Below are 22,826 nucleotides of genomic sequence, written 5' to 3' on the forward strand. Positions count from 1 at the left end.
CCCACTCCTCTGTCGGCTCTATCCATGTCCTCTTTTGGTGTCCAACTGGGTCAGGTCCTGGCGAATGAGTCTAGTAATCTGCACCCGTGTAAGAGACAATGGTGCATCAAGGGAGTACTGGAAGGGATGCAAGCTGTCCATGCTGAAGCCATGTATCTTGAACCATGTACCAGCATGATGTGTCCCCCTTTAAAGCTAATTGTCTGGAGGACTCAAAGGCCAATCTGGCATATCAGTCTCTGGTAGTATCCCATAAGCTGTGCATAAAGGAGACTGGTCTGGTAAGCGCCTCTATCTCCATGGGGGGGGGGGGGGGGGGGGGGGGGGGGGGGGGGGGGGGGGCTAACTCTGCTCTAACGATCTCGTGTGGCACAAATGCCTTGGCTCTAATCAGCCGAGAGATCATAGATACCAAGGGCCTCTCCATACCTCTCCACCCATCCTGACTCACAGAGGGTCCCGAAAGCCAAAAATTCCAGATGGAAAACTCGGTGAATGACGCAAGACAAAAGATAGAGAGCCCCCTAGCCTCTAGGTCACATATAGTGAGCCGGGGTATTGTCAGCAAACATCTCTTTTAAATACCATGAAAATAATAATAACCCTCATTCTAGAAATTAAAAAATGGCCAAAACGGGCATGCAATGGGCACTTGTCAGTGCAAACCCTAAGTGTGCCTCAAATTCCTCTTCTACAGGTGTACAAGTGACCAACCCACAACCAAGGGCCAATGCACATGTCATGACAAGACAGTAAGCAGGACGAAAAACATTTAAAAGGTGAACATAACTCTAGAACCAATGTGTCCATGTAGGTGTCACAGAATAACAGATGAACAAGGAGCTAACATGAGACAAATAGAAGTGCATATGAATTGGGAAGCAGAGATGCAAAGGGCAGACAGCACGTGTGAGCTTCTGGTTGGCTTTTACGAAAACTTCTCTAAGATTCTGAGAATGTTTACACCTGACTCCTGTACAGCCTGTAAGGTGTCAGAAAAACATCTGCCCCAAAGCTTCATAAGTCCTGCTCATCAGGAACAAGCATTTCTTCATGTATTCTATGCACATAGCAGGCGCATCAAATCGACAACCATGCCTCTCTTCATTGTGGCCAGAGCCCAACCCAACACAACTAATCTGCCATCGTAAGCATCAACAGGCAGCTTGAGCTTCGAAGTACTATCAGGCAAAGCTCAACACACCAACATACCCACAAGGCTTCCTCAAGTCAGTCATATTAATCCAAAAACATGTTGAGAATGATTCCTGCCGAAGCAGGCAGAAAAGATTCTCCTAAAAGCAGCACAACATTCAGAGCTATATTACAGATACCTACAAACAACCATAAGAACAAAAGTCTACAAACCTTGAGCTTGTAGCCAGCAAAGGCCCCTGGAAACTCCTCAGCCATGATTTCCATTGCTGCTTGAAAAGCCACCACCTGTCCAAACCAACAAAAAGGAAACATGATGGTGATGCGGGTCCTCTAAGAGAAAACCTGTCACAAGCAGAAAGATAGAAGAAAGAATAGGGTCCACAGCTCATATTTTTCAGGAGGATGAGAAACTACTCATAAATTTGCATAGTAAAAATAGATGATGTCACTTTTCCAATTTGAAGGTTTGCTCTATATCAAAGGTAAAAGTTTCACATAATGCTTGTCAATACAAAACACTAGAACCACTTTAACCCTTGAACAACAAGGTCAGCCTTAAGAATCCTTGGTAACATGGTGGCAACCGCCTCTCATCAACCCTCCCAGGCAAGCAGGCAGCACAACACAGCCATAACAGCATGCAACCTCCTCCCTTGCCCTCATGGCGTCAGTTTTCATTTACTAGACGACGTTTCTCGTGAGATCAATGCAAAACGTATAAGGTAGACAATTTTGGCTGGTGAAGAATAGGAAGATCACAGTGACCATAACGACGATCTTACAGCAAGAATTTTTTAGCCTGCTAGATGTACTTGTGTGAGGATCCACAAAAGCGATGGATCCTAGTGAAAACCCCCCCCCCCCCCCCCCCCCCCCCCCCCCCCCCCCCCCCCCCCCCCCCCCCCCCCCCCCCCCCACACCAAACACACACACACACACACACACTTTTGTTTATGCAGCAGCAAGGCCTTCAAGCTTCCACAGGAAAATCTCATGAGCCATGATTGTCTCCCTTGATTGAAACCAAATCTCTTCCCACCTCAATTTTGCATTACACATGCATATGGATTGTCAGTTTAGGTAATATGTCTTGAAATCTAAAGAGTACTTCAGCAATTAGAACAACACAACAGTTCAATCAAGCACATTTTAAGAGGGAGTACCTGCTTACCCATTTGTGGAGCAATAACTGCATAGACACCTGAATCACTAACACTTTTCACCAATCTCTCTCTATCCCCTCCAGTTGTTCCCATAACAAAAGGGATGCCCCTTCTGATGTAAAATTCTGCATTGTCTGAAATGTAAAAAAAAAACTTTGGCAGTTACAGAAAATAACAGAATCATAAAATCTTTATTTGCTTGAGCTAAACCAGACCTAAATGCATCATCAAAATGTATTCGTAAGATTGCTAACCATTTACAGCAGAAGGGAGAGTATAGTCCGCAATTATAACTCCAGGATACATTTCTATGACTTTGTCCAGAATTACTTCTTTCTCTGAAGCTTCATGCACATGTATGTGGACATCCTTAACATGAATTACATTTTGCTGCAACCCAGGACCAGTGAGGCAGAAAGGCACCAGCTGAAGGCCAGCTTCTACAACTGCCTCCGCTACTGCCCGACCCATTTTTCCAGAGCAATCATTAACCTGGCACAGTGATCATAAGATTCAGAACACTTTCCTTTTAAAAAGCCCCAACAATCCATGAACTCTCGTCTCCTTTAAGACCACTTCTCTTAAAAAACAAGCCCATGCTCTCGTCTCCTATTGAGTATTTTTACAAAATACAATTAAAAATCTACCAACGTCATCTCTCGAGAAAGCACTAAATAGATACTTAGCAGCAGCAGCTAACTTTGGCCCAAGGCAAGCCCTAGGACTACCATAGTATAGAATCACAATAATGCTCTCAGCCAACAGTCAAGCACACCTTGAGAACAGGTTACCCTAAAAAACTCCTACTGAAGAAGTTGGAATAAGTTTCACGAAGGAACGAACAGTCATCCATAAGATCAAACCTAATTTAGAAAAGGCAAAACCTCTAAAAATACCCAAATACCTATTAGAGTTCAGGCATCTCTCTGGATTAGTCCAATCGGTCCCAATTTCTCCCACAGGGACACGAGTTAGGGAGTGAGGGCTGTTTTGTGGCTGTGCCCGGCCAATGTGAGGTTGTTTTCTCATGTCGGGATATGTCTAGCCATGTATAGCCTTGGGTTTTGGCTCGGTTCCATGGCCATCTGTGCTCCTGCAAGCTAGGAGTGTTTTTCCCCAACCTTGGCACATATTTCCCTTGAGCCCTATGGGCCTCCAGCACTCTTTCCCATGTTCCTCCTATTTCTTCCCTATTTTCCGGGGTCATGGGGGCTGGAGGATTGGGTTAGGCAGCCAGCCTATGGGCCTATATATGAGCAGGGGGGGTAGCTCTTCAAAGCATAGTAGTAGAGCCCAGAGGGGGGCGTCATCCCTTGGGTGCCCCACGGAGGTTTGTAGGCAGATGCAGGGCAGCCAGCGTTTTGGCTTGAGATCAGCCCCAGCGTTTTTCATGAGCAGCAAGTGCAGTGCTTGGAGACCATCTCTACGGTACAGTGTTTCTGCAAGGCGGCCTCTCACGGGCCTTGTGATCATCCAGTGGCAAGGTTTCTCATCGCAGATCTAGGTCCAGATCTAGATCTAGCCAGGAGGAAGTGCACTAGATCTAAGAGCACACTTACCCAACACTTGCACAAAGCCGACAGTCACTGAACATTCACATCACATGCACATAGTTATCCCCATCAAGATTTCAAATGAGAATCATGATCATTGTAACTTATTTAGCAATCACATACAAACCGCGTCGATCTCTTCACGAATGTCTTGGTGTACTAAATCTCGTTACTATCACATTCACATCACCCCTCGGGTGATTAGACAAAATGCTGCAATCATTTCATCTTTTCGAAACGTACTCAAACAATGCACACATGAGAGAGCACATGTAACATATTCATTTTAGGAATTCCCATTTCAATATACATCTTTACATCAAGTCATTGAGCAGAATACTATCAACCTGTGAGTATCCCTGAAATCTCAAAAGAAACCAGTGACTTTATTCCCATCGAGGAAACCTATGACGAAGGAGTGAAGGGACTCCCCTCTTGTGCAGCTCGCACCGCATCAGATTCTGTCACAAACTGCTGACGTGCCAAAGCCCTCAAGAATGGAGCCAACTTACAGATGCCGGCCGAGGGGCCTAAACCCTAAGAAGAACAAGTAACAGAAGAAGAAGTCCTACCAACTTATGGGGACCCCGTCTGATGGGGCCCTGTCACGTGACACATCCAACCCTATGTGTCCGTGGACAAGCTACAGCATGATCAGGGTTCAGCCATTCCAGTCAGTCTAGATTAGAAGTGATCTGGCACTTTTGTGAGTCTATTCGTAGACAGTGCATGCCCAGTCACTTAGTGTAGATGTATATCCTCTGGTTGCACACAGCGTGATCATAAGCATTCCCATCAGAATCCATCAGAATCCTTCAGGGGAATTTTCTAGTGCATTTAGCCTATTTTACCTATTTTTGACATTTTTCACTTATTAATTTAAGTGACTTTCCAACAAAAGTAGGTAGGGCAATTTGGGTAAGAAAATATATAAGAAAACCAAAGTTAGCACTAAATGGCAGAAGAGGCACCAGGAGCCAAGCTCAACGGGCAACTTCTCAACAAGACAAAGACCTTGGCGGTTTCCCCCACCAAGCAAGAAGGACCCCCCTTAGCATTTTTGACAGAAGCATCTCAAGCTGGCGTTTTTGCATCATCACACTATCGCCAGAAGACCTCAACCTATAGTTTTTTGCATCACCATCCATCGCCAGAAGAAGTCACACGCAAGCTAGCGTTTTCGACTTCAGCTTCTCTAGCGTTTTTGGTCCCAAATCAAATATTTGCAGATCCCAGCATATGCAGCGTTTTTCCATAGCGATTTTCAGCAGACACAACCTCAGCAATGTAGCGTTTTCAGCAATGAAGCACTTGCATGTTCAGCCCTAAGGAGTAGCAGATTCAGCCCGGAAAGACCATCAGTTTTCAGCCTTTAGGAACCTCTGTTTTCAGCCCTAAACCTGCAGATTTTCAGCGACAAAGACCCACAGAAAACAGCCCCCCAAATCAGCGTTTTGGACTAGTCGCAGATTTCAGCCCATAGCGTTTTTGGACAGCAGTAGAAAGATTGCAGATTTCAACCCTTAGGTCGATTTCGTCATCACCGTCGTCATTGTCGACATAGCCTAGACTTGCATCAGTCACATGCATTCAGTTTGTACCAGTTTGTGCAATCATAAGTAGACCACTCTTGCCGACGAGAGTGGGGCCTTCGGAGGAGGGTTTTACAACGTCTCTGGTGTCGTATTATTCTCTTCTCTCTCTATCTCTCAGTCTCATACACTTGCACACACAGTGTCCATTCACTTTGTTTGTGATCATAGCATTCTCTCATTAAGAACGGAAGGCTCTACCTTCCATAAGAACAAAAGGAACCTTGAGCACAGTTCGGAGCACTCATCTTGAGCAAAGCGCAAACATTCATTCCGCTGCACCTAACAAGCCCCAAGTGACATAAAGGATTAAAATAAAGTTGGACCCTCACACACAACGTAGAATCTGATGACGTGGCAGTTGTACAAAAACCCTAATTTTTACTAACTGATGACGTGGCAGGTGAACAGAAAACCTTGATTTTCGATTGATTGATGACGTGGCAAACTGTACGGATTTCCACGTTTTACGTTGACTGCTGACGTGGCAGTTGTACGGATCTCCGTGAATTACGTTGGGACCTTTTGGACATTGCTTTTGGATCAGTTGCTTTTGAGTTTGAAGCTTTTCACTGTAATTGCTTTTCAGGCCAAGGGCCTTTAAATATGTGCTAAGGGCTCATTCTCTGGCATGCTTCCTGGAGAAGGTGCAGAGTCTGGAGTACCAGCTTGTACTGTGTTGAGGCAATATAAAGAAATACCGAAAGGGGCGCCAAGGTTTGGGGCCAATACTCTGTGGAGTGGAATTCCGTCACTTTGTGTCGTGTCGTCTCTCTCTCTCAATTCAATTGTTATTGAAGTGCTAAAAGTCTGTTCAATATGTTCTTTTCTATTGGCATGTGGTGACTGTCTTGTGACAGATTCAACCTGTTGATTCATCAAATAGTCGACCTTCACTGAATATCTTTGTGTCAGCTCAACTTTCATTTTCCTTTCCTTGTGAGCCAGTACCTGTTTTGGAACGAGAATCTCTTCTGTCTCTTCCACTTCTCGTTGCTCCTCTAGCTCTATGTCCACTGGCACTTCACCTTTGAAAGATCTCAATAGACTCACATGAAATGCATTGCGAGTCTTCCAAGTATCTCGTAACTTCAGCTTGAAGGATACATCGTTTATCTTTTCCTTTACTTGGAAGGGTTAGCTTTGGAACGAAGAGGATCACACCATCAAGAAACTCAATCTACTAAGAGTTGGAAGACCTAATAGGTCATCACTTGAGAATCATGTTTGCCAAAGAAGTAGTCAGGGTCCCGTAGCTACTCAAGCAGACTCCGTGAGAGCAAGCCGTATGTCCGCCACTCCTTAGCGTCTATCAAATCCAATACAATATGCCAAACTCAATGCAAACTCGGAAGAACACATATACTCCCACTGTTGTAGCTTATTCGTTAGATCTTCATCAAAATTGTCTTTACCACTTGTGAATATACCCACTCAACTGTGCAATCAATATCTAATGCACAACATGACACCAATACTCAAGGTGAGCGTAAAGGAACCACCTAGGGGACCTACAACATGCCTGTCAGAATGGGCTGCCCCAAGGTTGGAGCTCTCCAAAGGGATATACCAGAGAAGCCTCCAAATGTTGCGTACCGTTAGGTAGAAACTAGATGTCCCCACCAATTTCCGACACTATGCGCACACCTATCATCCAAAGGATCTCAACATAAGCTGCTACCGGACATCAAGAATACTGTCCATAAGAGGTTGCAAACCTGTCCCACAACTGGAGCTCACAAAAGGGCATAAGAATGACCAAATCTATAGTGCCACACTACCAATAATGAAGAGAGAACAATGAGATAGGAGTCGTCCACATTCCAACAAACCAGTTGTCACGGTCGGCTAAGCATCAAGCACCACATGTTCCACCTCTAAACCTTATCGTTTGGAGTCCAATGATCAATCATCATGGCACTAGAGACAGAAGAATCCCCCTCTACCAAAAAGACAACTTCAACACATGCATTGAAACATGCATGTACTCTGCTACATATCGAATGAACAAGAGTCCACTAGAGCTAGAACTGAAACTTCCATCCTCAGATGAAAAAGAAAAACTCAAAGAATATCCTTTGCTTCTGGGAGGAAAGAAACCCCCCTTTGTTATCCACTATCCACAACCTGGTACAAAAGCACAATTGAATCACCAACCTACTACTCCTCTGATAGATAGCTCCATCGACAAATCCAAGAAAGACTTGCAATTGCGGAAGGCACAGTCAATTTGCCAATCCATCTCCTGAAGAAGCCATAGAAACATGCTCCAAAAGTGTAGGAGAATATCTTTTCTTTTTGGCCAAAAAAGGAGGTATATTCTATGTACATATGAGACCTCTGGAGATGTCAATGGCCTATCACCCATAGGAAGTACAAAAGCGGGGTAACAATGTGTAGGCTATGTAAACATCAAGGTGTTCTATGAGACAAATGTAAAATGAACGCATAATGATGAGGTCATGATCCCGATTGAAAAGAATTGACTACATCACCCATGTGTGAAGAAAGACGCATCGATGCCGGTCCACTGTCTTGAAGGAGCCGCAACTGAAGAATCCAATATCCCGCTGATTGTGAAGAGTATGCAGCAGCTCGGTCCAAATGGTTGTCCAGACACTTCTCTCAAAAGACAAGCTCGATGGTATTGTCTGCAACAAAAGTTTGACTCCATTCAAAGACTTATGGGACATACAAAGCAAGGTTTTAATATGCATGACGGCTCATTGACCTATCCGACGGACAAGCCAATCTCCACCTCAATAGGGCAAGAGTCTTCTAGTGAAGAGAAAGAACCAAGGAAACTGGATGAAAGTTCATCAGAGGATTCTGGAGAAGTAAGGCAACCAGATGATAGTGCATCCAAGGGTTTCAAGAAAGCAAGGGAATCAGTTGATGGTTCATCAAAGAATTCCAACGATTGAGGAGCCAGTGGGAAGGGGAGACTAGCGGGGCTACCAACAAGTCACAGGGCACAAGAAAAGAACAGAAAAGTAAGCTAGGTCCACGGGATAATTTGGTCAAGGGTACTCCTTGACCCTCGATGCAAAGTGGATGGAGGAGGAGAACATCGCAAATTCTCTTCAGTATGAGCTGTACCTTGAAGCTTTTGAAACATTGCCGGTGTCTTCGCCAAAAGTTATCGATCAGCAGGTTGAATCTGGTGCGGTGCGGACTGCACAAGAGGGGAGCCACTCCACTCCTTTGTCACAAATTGCCTAGATCAAATAAAGTCGCTAATTTCTCTTTGAGATTTTAGCATATTGACACGCTGATAGTATTTTGCGAAATGACTATGAAAATATCTCCATTAAATTGGAAATTTCCTTGGTCGAATTAAAGACATGTGCTCTTTCATGTGTGTGTTGTTAGAGACATGTAGAGAAAGATGAAATGTCTGCAACATTTTGTATGAGGAATGATCTCAACTTAGTGCACCTAGACATCTGTTAGAGATCAACGAGATCTGGATGTGATGGCTAAGTGAATGAGAATTGAATGAGATTCTAGTGCATCAAGATTTTATTTGGATGAGATGACTTGATACTATTGTGAGTGCATCAAGAGTTCCGGAAGGATGAGATGGTTGCACAGATACTTGGGTGAGACTGCCTAGGTATGTAACTTTAGTGCATCAAGACACTCGTTACAGATAAGCGCGGTCTAGGTGTGATGGCTAATTTTGTCTAACTTGAGTTCTTTTGCAGAAATAATCGCGGACAATTACTCTTCTTTTAGAAGGAGGGATGTCACAAATTGCTGACGTGCCAAGCCATTGAAGACTCAAGAGGGTTAAGACTCCCTAGCCCTAACCCTAGCCAACTTGCAAATCCCCACTGAGGAGCCTAAACCTAGCAGAAATAGAAGAAAATGAAGTCCTCACCACCTACAGATCCTCGTCGAGTGGTCCATTATTAAAATGGGTTAGGATGAAAAATTATAACCCCCAACAGCTTATGGAACCCCGACCAATGGGACCTAAACATAAAGCACGCACACACACACACTACAAATTGCATGGACAAGAAGATGTGGCATGTTGTACAGATGGCCTGCGAATTGTAAAAGAGCTAATGACATGGCGTTCCTGTACGGACAACCCCTGAAGCCACTAGCTTTTGGGACCAAATGCTTTTAGACTCTATGCTTATCATGTAACTGCTTTTGGATGGCCAAGGGCCATTAAATATGAACCATCGGATATCTCTCTGGCATACCACCTACGGGAGATGCACAGCAATGCCACCAGTGTTGTACCTCGTTGAAGCAATATAAAGAAATACTGAAAGGGGCACCACAGTTTGCAGCCAGTGCACTCTAGGGGTGGAACTTCGTCTCTCTGTCTCACATGAAGTGTCTTTCAGCTGTTTGGAAGCACTTAAAGTCTATTCGATCTGTCCTTTTTTCATTGGCACGTGGTGCCGTTCTGTTGCATCCATGATCAGGCATGGTTAGCAACAACTTTACTCCTGCTAATGAGCGCAGCACAGCTCTGAATACATGGCTTTTTGTCGCAGAAAGTTTATCTACAAAAGAAAATGCATATAAATATAGAGAAGTCGTGCTTAAAGTTCCTGAGCACATATCTAATTTTCTGCAAGTGCACAAGTTCGCTTTGGGGCTAAAGAAAACTTTACGTCCTCTGGTCCGAAAAGAAAAATGTAGCACATTGAAAGAGGCCATTGAACTTGCTTTAGTTCTAGAGGATGGCAAGAGGTTTTCTGGCCAGAGATCCTCCTAGATAGGGCCTAGTCAAACAAAAGCACAATCCAATCAGACAGAGGGCAAAGAGGGAAAAGAAACACATGTTGTCCAGCCTCTTTCTGGGATTCAACGCAAACTCTCCCCTATGACTCTTAAAGCTTTCAATCGATCTGTGTTGACCCCACAAAAAAGGGAGAAGCCCACGAAAGAAGACCTATGTTATGGATGTCTTGGACAATATAAATTCAAAGATTGCCCAAAGAAATCCAAGATGCATGTAGCTAATTTGGTTCTTAATCCAATGAATAAGGAAAGAGAACAAGAGGGAGAGGATTCTTAGTTTGATCCCAACATGGCAGTTACACTTGCCAAGAAGGTACCAAATTTACCAGATATAGGGCTAACACCTGGTGCACAGAAAGGGTATCAGTTGCCAGATGGTGCATTGATAGTGATGCGCAAGAGTGTCAATGGACAACCTTTGCAAATGTTAAATAATTTGACACTGGTTCAACACATAATTTCATAAGTTACCCGCTAGTCAAGAAGCTACAACTCCAAACACAGTATTCTGAATATAAGTATACTATGGAGTTAACTAATGGTAAGGGAACCAAATCAAGAATCAACGAGTGGTTGATCTACCTCTCAAGTTTTGGTCTATGAGGAGAAACTGGATTTTAAGATCGCTCGCCTAGCACATTTTGACATGGTACTAGGTAAGCAGTGGCATATGCTAAGAAGAGGCCACTAATAGACTTTTCGACTTATGTCTACCAGTTTGAGTTTGATGGCAAGAAGGTGCTAACTTGCGGAGAGCCTGATTTTCGGAAAGCGAATCTTCTCAAAGCCACAAAGATGCTCAAAATTGAATGTATTTATGTTATATTTTGAGAATTTCTTGTGTACCTCCTATGGTGGACACGACACAGAGTGGAGGTACAATAAAATTTGCTCATGATCTTTCTGAGAAGATGAAAACAAAATTTTCTTATGTTTTTAAATCTGAATTATCCTCTAGTTTGCCTCCGCACGCAAATGTGGAGCACAAGATAGAACTTGTACCAGGAGCATCTACAATCAACAATGAGTTTGAAGGAGGAGATCAAGGAGGTCAAGAAAGTTATTGACGAGTATTTGAAGAAGGTATTGATTCAACCTACCTTCTCTCCATTTGTGTGGCCAGTTTTACTCACATCAGCATGCTTGTGTAAAAATTGCCAGGTCAGCGCCTTCCCCTCTTCAATTATCCAACAGGCATGCCACGATCATCAAATTTGTGACAACAGCCATGAGGCACCCCTCTTCCTAGGGTTTTTCAAGGTTGGAGTTGTAAGGTGCAGCGGATGTGAATGTTGAACTTTGCTCAAGATGAGTGCTCAGAACTGTGCTCAAGGGTTCCTTTTAGCTACGGAAGGGAGAGCCTTCCGTTCCTTTAGTGAGAGAGTGCAAATGATCACAAACAAAGTGGCAAACACTGTGAATGAAGGTGCTCAGACTGAGAGATAGAGAGAGAAGAATACGACACCAGGATGTTGTCAAACCCTCCTCCGAAAGCCCCACTCTCTATGGTGAGAGCGGTCTACTATTGATTGCACAAATCTCTACAATGCAATGGACTTGCCGACAATGTCGACGATGATGAGGACCACGACGAGACGGACTGAAATCTGAAAATGCTAATGGCTGAAATCTGCAAATCTTTATCTGCTGAATTCTGACTCTATGTCGATGACGACGACACGCTGAAAATGCAGCTGCTGAAATCTTCGTTTTCCGGACTGAATCTGCAAACTTCGGTGGATCTGACCATGCGGCAAGGATCTCTTGCGGGAGGTGAGATCTGCGAGGTTTGGGACTTGCGGTGCGGAGTCTGACTGCTGCAAATGCAAAATGTTGATGTAAGGGGTGTTCTACCGCTGGGAATCTGCAAAAACGCTAAGGGTTCTGCTGCTCCCAAAAACGTCAGGGCTGATCTGTGATCTGTTGTCGCCGCCAGGCTGCTGCAAATGCAAAACGCTGGGCTGATTTGCAAAGCTGAAAACGCTCGGTTGGTTCTTGATGAAAACGCTAGGGTTGCTGCAGCAGAAAACGCTAGGAAAGTCTGCTCCAAAAACGCTAGGGAAGTCTTGTTGGGGAGTCTTGCTGAGAAGGTGCATGTTGAACACTCGGTTCCTGCTGCCTCTTCTGCCCAAAAGTGCTAGCGCTAGGGTTTCTTATATATCTGCTTAGGCCATTTGCCCTACCTAGTTCCCAACAAAAGTCACTTTAAAATAATAAGTGAAAAATGGCTAAAATAGAAAAAATAGGTTTTCTGCACTGTAGTATGCTCCTGATGGAATCTGATGGTAATGCTGATGATCGTGTTGTGTGCAACCAAAGGATATGCATCTACTCTAAGTGTCTGGACATGCACGATCTGCGAACAGACTCACAAAGATGCCAGAACACTTCCTAGGCTAGACTAACTAAACTGAATTGAACCCTTGTCATGAAGTAGCTTGTCCACGTACATTCTTTTCAATCTTCATTAGAAATGAGAGATGAAGAATGAATGACAATGAGAGAGTCACTCTTGGAATCGAAAGTGAAAGTATTAGCTGCCCAATCAATGAGAGGGTTATGCTAACGAAACCATTGAATGCCTAACAACATATCACATCCTAAAAGAGGAGAGACTACAAATTTTCTGTGGAAGGACACTTGTTGAACACTGAACAAAACATCAAAGCACTCTTGCGAGATGAGAGAGTCCATACCGCGAGCGAAGCCCGACACCTTGAAAGGAGATGTCTTGCTAACCTCCAAGCAGGCTCTTTCGACAAGAGAGACACTAATCACATCATGCATATTGCCTAGGTCAAACAATATGGCAAAACGCTGACCCTTCACATGACCATAACACTTAATGAGAGACTCATCAATGGGAGGATCATGAGAAACTTGGGTCACACTCGTGTTCTCATTTATTGCTTTGACAGAGGAAGTGGGTTCAATGGATTCTTTAGATTCATTAGGTTCAAGCTTAGGACATGTTCTTTTTATGTGACCCTTGATGTGACAATAATAACAACGACCTTCCTTAGAATAAATGCTTTGTTCTTCCAACGTGATGTATCCTCCTAAAATTTCTTTTTCTGCCTTTTCATCTGGAGTGAGCTTAGGTTTAGCAATTGTGTTAGCTTTACCCTTAGGTTCATTGTTAGAGTTCTTTTCTGAGAGACTAGAGGATGTCACGTGACACATCCAACCCTATATGTCCATGGACAAGCTACAGCATGACCAGGGTTCAGTTCAGTCAAGTCAGTCTAGAATAGGAAGTGATCTGGCACTTTTGTGAGTCTGTTCGCAAACCATGCATATCCAGACACTTATATTAGATGCATATCCTCCGGTTGCACGCAGCATGATCATCAGCATTACCGTCAGAATCCATCAAAATCCATCAAGGGAATTTTCCAGTGCATTAAACCTATTTTCCCTATTTTTCACTTATTATTTTTAAGTGACTTTTGTTGGAAAGTAGGTAGGCCAATTTTGCTAAGTTTGTATATAAGCAAACCTAGCGCTTGCACTTTCTAGCAAAAGAGGCAGCAGGGACTTGACATCCACAGTGCACCTTCTCAGCAAGAACCCCCCCCCGAGCGGATGACTTAGCGTTTTCAGCCAAGAACAGCCAGCGTTTTTCTCCATTGCAGATCAGCCCAGTGTTTTGCATTGCATACCAACCTGGCGACCTCAGACTGTGCAGATTCCCTAGCGTTTTTGCAGCAGGACAGGAAACAGCCCTACCGTTTTTGATCTGCAAGACAATTCAGTGTTTTTGCAGATCATCGCGACAGAATCAGCCATAGGACCAGCGTTTTCAGTTTCAGTCTTTAGACACAACAGAACGCGTCCCGAACCTCGCAAATCTCACCTTCCCGCAGCAGTTCCTCGCCCCACGATGGGATCCATCGAAGTTTGCAGTTTCAGCCCAGAGAACGCAGATTTCAGCATCTGCATTTTCAGCGCGTCGTCGTCGCATCGTCGTCCTCGACATCGTCACCGACATAGAGTTAGAATTCAGCAGATAGAAGATTGCAGATTTCAGCCATTAGCATTTTCAGATTTCAGCCCGTCTCGTCGTCGTCCTCATCGTCGTCGACATCGTCGGCAAGTCCAAAGCATTGTAGAGATTTGTGCAATCATAAGTAGACTGCTCTTGCCATAGAGAGTGGGACCTTCGGAGGAGGGTTTGACAACATTCTGGTGTCGTATTCTTCTCTCTATCTCTCATTCTCAGTACTTCCATTCACAATGTCCATTCACTTTGTTTGTGTCCATTGCACTCTCTCATTAAAGAACGGAAGGCTCTCCCTTCCGTAAGTAAAAGGAACCCTTGAGCACAGTTCGGAGCACTCATCTTGAGCAAAGTTCAACATTCATCTCCGCTGCACCTTACAGAGGAAGAGTGGTTAGAAGAGTTACCATTCTCACAATTCTTACCATTCTTACAGCTCTACGGGTTCTAAGAAGTCTGGGTGGTACTTAGAGAGGTCTTGTTTTCCTTAGGCTTTCCCTTGCTGTGCTTCATCTCTTGGGAGAGAGCAATTGCTACCGCCTTGTTGAGATCCACGGGGTTGAAGACTTCTACATCAAACTTGAATTATTCGTCCAACCCAAAAAGGAAAGTCTCTTTGCGCTCATCATCCGATTTGCGTAATTGGGTGCTGAGCTGCAAAACACGGTTAGAAAAAGACATGACTGGCATACCATTCTGCTTGAGATTGCGTCAATCCTCTTTCAACCGCGCTAGGTACTGTGGTGGCATAAACCGCGCCTTGAGCTTGTCTTGGAAGTCGGCCCAATTGAACGAAAGGGACACGTCTCCGTCGGCTTCCTCTAGGTGCACAACCAATTGTGCCTCTTGCCATGCGTGGTACCAATTAATGGCATCACCGGCAAGGTACATAGCTGCCGTCAAAACCTTGCTATTTCCTGTCTTCTTAGTTGTTGCAAAATAAGCATTAAATTGATGCAACCAAGAATGAATAACGCTAGCATCCATCTTACTTACTGAACGTCAACTTCTCAGTTACGGGGTTGTTGGAGTCCGAATCTCAGCTTGCGCCACTTGATGAACCACCAACATCTTTGGCCGGCTCGGGCTTCAAGGTGAGAACCTGTCGGACCAGCTCTTGCATGCGTAGGTCTCTCTGCGCCTCACGCTCTGACTCCAAGGCCGTTGCCTCCTTTCTTTCTTCGGCCGCCAAGCACGCTTGCTCACGCTCACGCTCAATAGCTGCCTTTCTTTCTGCTTTTCTTTCTTTTCGTTCCTCGACCGCCAAGCGCGCTTGTTCACGCTCACGATCCAAGGATGTTTGTCTTTCTTGGCGCTCCTGATCCATGGATTCCTGTCTTTCTTGGCACTCACGCTCCAAGGTAACGCGTTGCGCTTCTTTGCGTAACATATGTCCATCATCGACTTTACCAATACCTCCATAGGATTTGGTGCAATCCTTGGCGACGGTCAGAAAAACCTCCTGGTGGGCAAAACTCTTCTTAGCCCCACTGCCATGCTCATCACCTCCATGCGAAGTATCCATTCCGCTTCGGGTAATGACCATACACTGAAGTCTTGGGTTCTTAAGTTTACAAGGAACTTGGGTTCTTGTGGTTCGTGGGTTCTTGAGTTCTTGAGGGTCTTGAGGTCTTGAGGTTTTGGGGTTCTTGAGTCCTTGAGTTCTTGAGTTCTTGAGGTCTTGAGGTTCTTCTTTAGCTTGCAATATGTGTTAGAGAAGGATCTTCTCTTTACCCAAGCTCTTCTCTTTCCCGCGGGTGCACCCCTTGGCAGCCTTGCGCTCACACCAAAGTTGCTTTTTCCCACCTCACGCCGATAGACCGGCCGCTAAGTGCACGGTCCGCTCTCAATGAGTGAAAAGAGAAAGAAGGGGAGGCTGGACAAGCCCTTCTCTCTTGGGTTTCCTGTCACTCTTCAAAAACACGATTAGGAATCGACACGCCCAAGGAGACTTGGGTTACGTGCGACCGCAACAAGCAAAAACAAAATTATGTGGTTCTTTCCTTGAGTGATACAGAACACTGCCAAAGCTCTGATACCAATGTAAGGTGCAATAGATGTGATGTTGAACTTTGCTCAAGATGAGTGCTCCGAATTGTGCTCAAGGGTTCCTTTTAACTACGGAAGCGAGAGCCTTCCGTTCCTTTAGTGAGAGAGTAGAAATGATCACAAACAAAGTGGCAACACTGTGAATGAAGGTGCTGAGACTGAGAGATAGAGAGAGAAGAATACGACACCACGATGTTGTCAAACCCTCCTCCGAAGGCCCCACTCTCTATGGCGAGAGTGGTCTACTATTGATTGCACAAATCTCTACAATGCAATGGACTTGCCGACGATGTCGATGATCATGAGGACGACGACGAGACGCGCTGAAATCTGAAAACGCTAATGGCTGAAATCTGCAAATCTTTATCTGCTGAATTTTAACTCTATGTCGATGACGACGATGTGACGACGACACGCTAAAAATGCAGATGCTGAAATCTGCATTTTCCGGGCTGGGCTGATTTGCAAAGCTGAAAACGTTGGGCTAGTTCTTGATGAAAATGCTAAGGTTGCTGCAGCAGAAAATGCTAGGGAAGTCTCCTCCAAAAACGTTAGGGAAGTCTTCTTGGGGAGTCTTGCTGAGAAGGTGCCTGTTGAACACTCGGTTCCTACTGCCTCTTCTACCCAAAAGTGCTAGCGCTAGGGTTTCTTATATATCTGCTTGGGCCATTTGCCCTACCCAGTTCCCAACAAAAGTCACTTAAAAATAATAAGTGAAAAATGGCTAAAATAGGGAAAATAGGTTTTCTGCACTCTAAAATGCTCCTGATGGAATCTGATGGTAATGTTGATGATCATGCTGTGTGCAACCAGAGGATATGCATCTACTTGAAGTGTCTGGACATGCACGCAGAGTAACAGGGAACGGGCCGAACGGGCCCCTCCCGTTCTCAGAGAACGGGAACGCGTTTCCTAGGGGGTCGAGCAATCGGAACGGAAACGCAGCCAAATCGGAACGGCAGCGGGAACGGGCGGAACGGCGGCGGAACGGACTAGCGGAACGTCTGGTTCAAAAAAATCTATCCGTTGGACAGATTTCAAAAAAAGTTTCGGTTGAGTTTTTTGAACGCCTTGCATGGGTTTTGGGGGGAGATCTTCCCTATATAAGCCCCTCAACTTTCCTTTCCTCTCTCAAGAGTCAAGGGCCAAGGCATTGGGCAAGGCACTCTCTCTCTCCCAAGGCGCTCTCTCTCCCTCCCTTGGGCCTCAAGGCTTTAAGCCTCAAGGCTCAAGCTTGACGCTTGCAAGTTGCCGCTCCACTTCTCCCTCAAGCTCCACCTCTCCATCTCTCTCAACTTTCGAGTCTCGAGTCTCGAGTCATGATTCACGCATTCATCACCTCTCTCCCTCTCCCTTGGGCCTCAAGTCTTTAAGCCTCAAGGCTCAAGCTTGAGATTGGAGACTCCACCTCTCCGTCACTCTTTACCGCGCCATCATCCCCTCTCTCTCTCTCTCTCTCTCTCTCTCTCTCTCTCTCTCTCTCTCTCTCTCTCTCTCTCTCAAGATTCCTTCCTCTCGCGAGTCTCATCACTTATGGCACAAGCTTCCGCATCAAGTGAACGTGATCCCTTGGGTGCCAAGAAGAAGAAGGACGAAGCATCATGGTGGGATGAAGTGCATTCCCGGGTGTTGGGAAAGTCCGGTGGTGCACGCTATGCGGCTTCGAACGGCAATCCGGTACAACCAAAGTCACCTATTGACTCTTACAGTTGTTATTTAGCACTCTTAGCCTCTACATGTCTTTTTGTAGCGCCTTGGCTGGCCTTGTAAGCCATCTTTATAATCTATGATCTATCATCTTTTTCCTCCAAGCTTTTGTGTAGAGTATGGACTCTAGATTCTATTCTTCAACTTTGAGTTAATGTTCTTTCTATGAAGAATCAAGATGCTTTTGTGAAGGATGATCCCAAATCATGTATTGTGTACTGCGCAATCGTGTGTAAGCCTTGGCCCTTAAGACTGAAGAATCATTGCAGAGCGTGCCTAATTAGGATTCTACTTGGACTAATGGGTGTGTGTGGCTCTCTACTAACATATAGGTTAAATCCAACCTAATTTAAGCATATTTTAAACTTACCGTTCCGGCCCCCGTCCCCGTTCCGCCTTTTTTTTTTTTTGGGTGGGGGGGGGGGGGGGGGGGGGGGGGGTTTCCGGAAACAATCCGGAGGCCCCCGTTCCCGTTCCCCATTCTCGTTCCGGGTAACTTTGCATGCACGGTCTGCGAACAGACTCACAAAGGTGCCAGAACACTTCCTAGGCTAGACTGACTGAACTAGACTGAACCCTTGTCATGAAGTAGCTTGTCCACGTACACGTAGGGTTAGATGTGCACGTGACAGGAGTCTTAGCTTCTGCAATTTCCCTTGTTGATGTCCGGCCAAAGACCAGATTTGGTCCCCTGGACCAATTTTTAGTCTTTTTCACGCGACACCCCTTTTTCTAGATGATGGGGAATGTGCATGCCACATGGGTTGGGCAGATATTCAAGACCTTTTATAAGATCCCTGAGGTCCCTATGAAGGGACCTCAACCCCCCCCCTCCCCCCTCCCCCCCCCAGTGATAGCAATCTATGCCTGCGTTGGGGATCTCTCTCTCTCTCTCTCTCTCTCTCTCTCTCTCTCTCTCTCTCTCTCTCTCTCTCTCTCTCTCTCTCTCTCTCTCTCTCTCTCTCTCTCTCTCTCTCTCTCTCTCTCTCTCTCTCTCTCTCTCTCTCTCTCTCTCTGTGGCACTATCTCTTCTTCTCGGGTGTGTGTGTGGGTGTGTGTGGGTGTGTGTGAGTGCTAATAAAAAGAGGAAAATGGTATAACCTTTCTATCACCCAAGTGTGGTAGATTGGTTATGCCATTTCCCTCTTGAATAACAAGTCTTGAGTTCAACTCCTCGTCGGCTAGATCTTTAAGGTCTCTTGGGATAGTTTCCTACGACGTTAAAACTCTCTTCTTCTTCTTCTTCTTCTCCCTCCTCTCTCTCTCTCTCTCTCTCTCTCTCTCTCTCTCTCTCTCTCTCTCTCTCTCTCTCTCTCTCTCTCTCTCTCTCTCTCTGTGACACTATCTCTCCAGCGTTTTTCTCATCGACCTCCTCTCTTGCGTTTTTGATGTGGCAACATTTTTTTTTTTTTCCATTGCAATCACTTCACCTCTCTCTAGCCTCCTCCTGGCAACTGCAAGTGCTCTATGTGCAAAGATTGCACTTGTTTGTTGCTCTGTCGTGCAATGTGCTGCAATGTTCAGAGGCTAATGCGGTGGAGTTTTGTCGCGTTAGATCTAAGATCCAATGACTACCCATGTCGAAGCTTTTCTCACAGTGTAGACTCTCTCTAGCATTTTTGATGTGGCAACATTTTTCTCTCTTCCATTGCAATCAATTCACCTCTCTCTAGCCTCCTACTGCAAGTGCTCTATGTGCAAAGATTGCAATTGTGTGTTGCTCTATCGTGCGATGTGTTGCAATGTTAAGAGGCTAATGCAGTGGAGTTCTATCACGTTAGATCTGAGATCCAATGACTACCCATGTTGAAGCTTTGCTCACAGTGTAGACTTGATCGTCATCCGATTCACCTTTGACATGACAAATCTGCATCCCAATGCTAAAAGCCGACATGTCTACAAGGATGAGTAAGTACAACCAACAAATCTTGATATCTCGCAAAGAAGAAGCAAAGGTCAAAAGAAATGTGAAAATCATGCCCAAGGAAGCACCAAGCCAAAGCAAAACAAGGAAAGTGATCAGAAATCAACCAAGAAAGTCGAGAAGTTTCCGACAAAGCAAGATCTCCCAGCTTTCCACACCAAAATACAACAAAATGGGGTTGTCATCATAGCTGACAACAGGTGATGGCAGCAATCTCATCTATGTCGAACAAGGTTGTATCCGTACGTTGTATGGATCCTATCCGTATAGTACGGATCCATACATACGGATAGGATCCGTATATATGTTATTTTTTTAATAAAAAATTTATAAGAAGCATCAAGCTCTGGCCATCTCAAGAGTTGTTGCAGTACTTATTAGAGTCACGACTTCTGACTTCAGTCTTGGATTATCATTGTGTTTTTTTTTTAATGCTCTTAGTTTTATGAGACCATGACATCAAACACCTGACACTGTTTGGTTGTAGATATTGGCCATCTTTAGGAGCGTTTGCAGTACGTATTAGAGTCACGACTTCAGACTTCAGTCTCGGATTATCATTATGTTTTCTTTTATGCTCTTAGTTTTATGCGACCATGACATCAAACACCTGACACTGTTTGGCTATAGATATTGGTCAGCCTTGTGTTTTCAATGTTCGGTTAGAGTCATGGACTCTAGTTTTTGGCATTTGTAATGGTCTATTGTTGATTTGCTAGTCTTTATTTTGAAGTCTTGGTGAATGCATAAGTAAATCTATGAAGTACTCTCAGTTTTAAGCTTTGTGAAGAAAAGTACGAATTTTTACGTACCTAAAAACTCAATCGATTCTGTACTACATACCTTACGTACCGAATTTGTACCGAACACTACGTACCTAACCACCTTGATGTCGAAGCACCGAAAGCACACCAAACAGTGGTGGAATTAAGAAGAGAGACACCACTTGATAATTAGCAAAGACAAAGACTCCAAAGGCGAAGTAGATGCCACAATTGGTAGGCAACCAAGAAGGAAAGCACAAACCAAGTCAAGCCGAGGAGGGAGGAATCCGTCAAGGAAGGATACTCTAGTTCAAAATGCTAGCCAAGGAAAGTGAAACCCAAGGCAGTAAGTTTGAAAACTTTGAATAGACAGAACGTAAGTAGCCTTAGGGAAGAAGTGTTAATAAAAACATTTGACTGGGTGTTAAAAAACCAATGCAGTACAAAAACACTGGTGCAAGCAAACTCCAAAGAGTGACAAGAGGCTCAAGGAGGGTTGGCGCTTGGGCTGAGGGAGGCTAAGCGCTGACAAGAACTCTGCCAAAAAGGGTGCCGGCAAAAAATGTTCATCTAAGAGAGAAAATGCTGACGTCGAGGCAATCCTTCGCAAAAATCTCAGCCCACAAGTCTCCCAAGCAAGGGTAAGAGCAGATCTAGAGTCAACACACCTATTGCTTTGATACCATGCCGCAGAGTGCAGCAGAAGAGAGAGGAACAATGGCACACAAGAGAACAAGCGAGAGACAAATTGTGAAGCTGGCAACTCAATAACTCTCAACAAGCGATACAATACAATGGATACCCAATGAATGGACCCAACAGCACATATAAAGTTTGCGAGAGGTAGTTCGGGCAAAACGCCCAACTACCACCAAAAATCCATAACTGAGTAAAAAGAGAGAATAAGCAAAATGCCTGGTGCAAACCCTATATGTGCCTTGAATATCTACCAAGAGGGTGAAAGGGTGGCCAACCCACAATCAAGGACCTATGCAAAGAATTTAGAAGGTGAATATATAGCTCTACCAAAGGCTTAGACAGAGTCAGCACAAGGAATGCAACAGAGGCTGGAAACACAGAAGCCCCGTCTCTCTCATACACTTATCAATACACATACGGCCACACAAATGCATTGTAATTTTACACAACATTGCACATGGAAACCTTCGTGTAGAAGGCAAAGACAGTCCCAACAGGTGGGAATCGTCTCCTGGAAAGCCGAACAGTGGATCAGGCACACGTCAATAATTACCATGGCAATTACTGCAATAAATCCTCGAAAGCTATAAATAGGACCCATTACATTGTAATTGGGGTTCTTGCTTCTTGTATTTCGTAGTTCTTGGCCTAGCTGTTTATCTTTCGGCTTTAGTTTCCAAGTATTCCCAAGTTACGAGCCTTTCTCTTCTAGCTTCACTCTGTAATCATTTGAGCCCAGACTCAATACACATGGTATTGATTGTCCTTGAACCATTAATCTGAATCTGCAAATACGTTTCAATCATTCAGTATGTCTATCGTCTCAGTGTACTATTTCAATTCAGTTAACTATTTCAGTTCAATCTCAGTTCTCTATTCCCGTTTCCCTAACTGAACTGACGGCCTACGAGTAGCTTTAAATTCTAACACTGGAATCAACTATCTAAAGAAATCAACTCCAATTCCATTTTGGCAATCACGGTGGTTAGAGATGTTTACTCATTGACCGGAAAACTCTTATCTCCCGGTTAGAATTTTCCGTTGTAGTGATGGCACCCAAAACCAGTCATGGTCGTAAACCGTCACACCACGTTGACCCTGTTCTTGAGGATCAGAAAGAGACTCTGATCCTAAGAAGGACCCGGAGACCGACATTGAAGCTTAGGCGGAGCACAGTCATGCTGATGAGGCCAAGGACTCTCAGCACTCCAATCAATCCAGAAGGAGAAGGGTTGAGCGGGAAGAACGCAAGGCCAGGAGTTCTCGGACCACACATAGGGATGTTGGGGCAAAGGCAGCAAGGGTAGTGTCACAAAATGATGACGTGTCTGTCCGAGAGCATGCGGGAATCCTAACCCTGACTGCTGCTGAAAACCCTAATTCTGAAAACCCTAACCCTAAAACCTGCAAACCCTAAAATCTGCCAAAAACCCTAACATAGCAAAAACCC

At 44.8% G+C, this 22,826-nt stretch overlaps 1 protein-coding gene across 2 annotated transcripts in view; it reads right to left on the bottom strand.

Moving 5' to 3' along the window:
- The window catches only part of LOC147451445 (putative 4-hydroxy-tetrahydrodipicolinate reductase 1, chloroplastic), a 93,347-nt gene that overhangs the window by 21,151 nt on the left and 49,370 nt on the right, over window positions 1–22,826 (bottom strand). For both annotated transcript variants that reach the window (XM_086520352.1, XM_086520351.1), the window contains 3 exons: window positions 2,576–2,813; window positions 2,322–2,455; window positions 1,369–1,443 (listed from right to left, as the gene is read on the bottom strand). In XM_086520352.1, coding sequence (XP_086376478.1) covers window positions 1,369–1,443; window positions 2,322–2,455; window positions 2,576–2,813 — 447 coding nt within the window. The remainder of the gene's footprint in view (window positions 1–1,368; window positions 1,444–2,321; window positions 2,456–2,575; window positions 2,814–22,826) is intronic.

Source organism: Adiantum capillus-veneris, chromosome 9 (genome assembly GCF_014529385.1).
Source record: "Adiantum capillus-veneris isolate H3 chromosome 9, ASM1452938v2, whole genome shotgun sequence".
Classification (NCBI taxonomy): Eukaryota; Viridiplantae; Streptophyta; class Polypodiopsida; order Polypodiales; family Pteridaceae; genus Adiantum; species Adiantum capillus-veneris.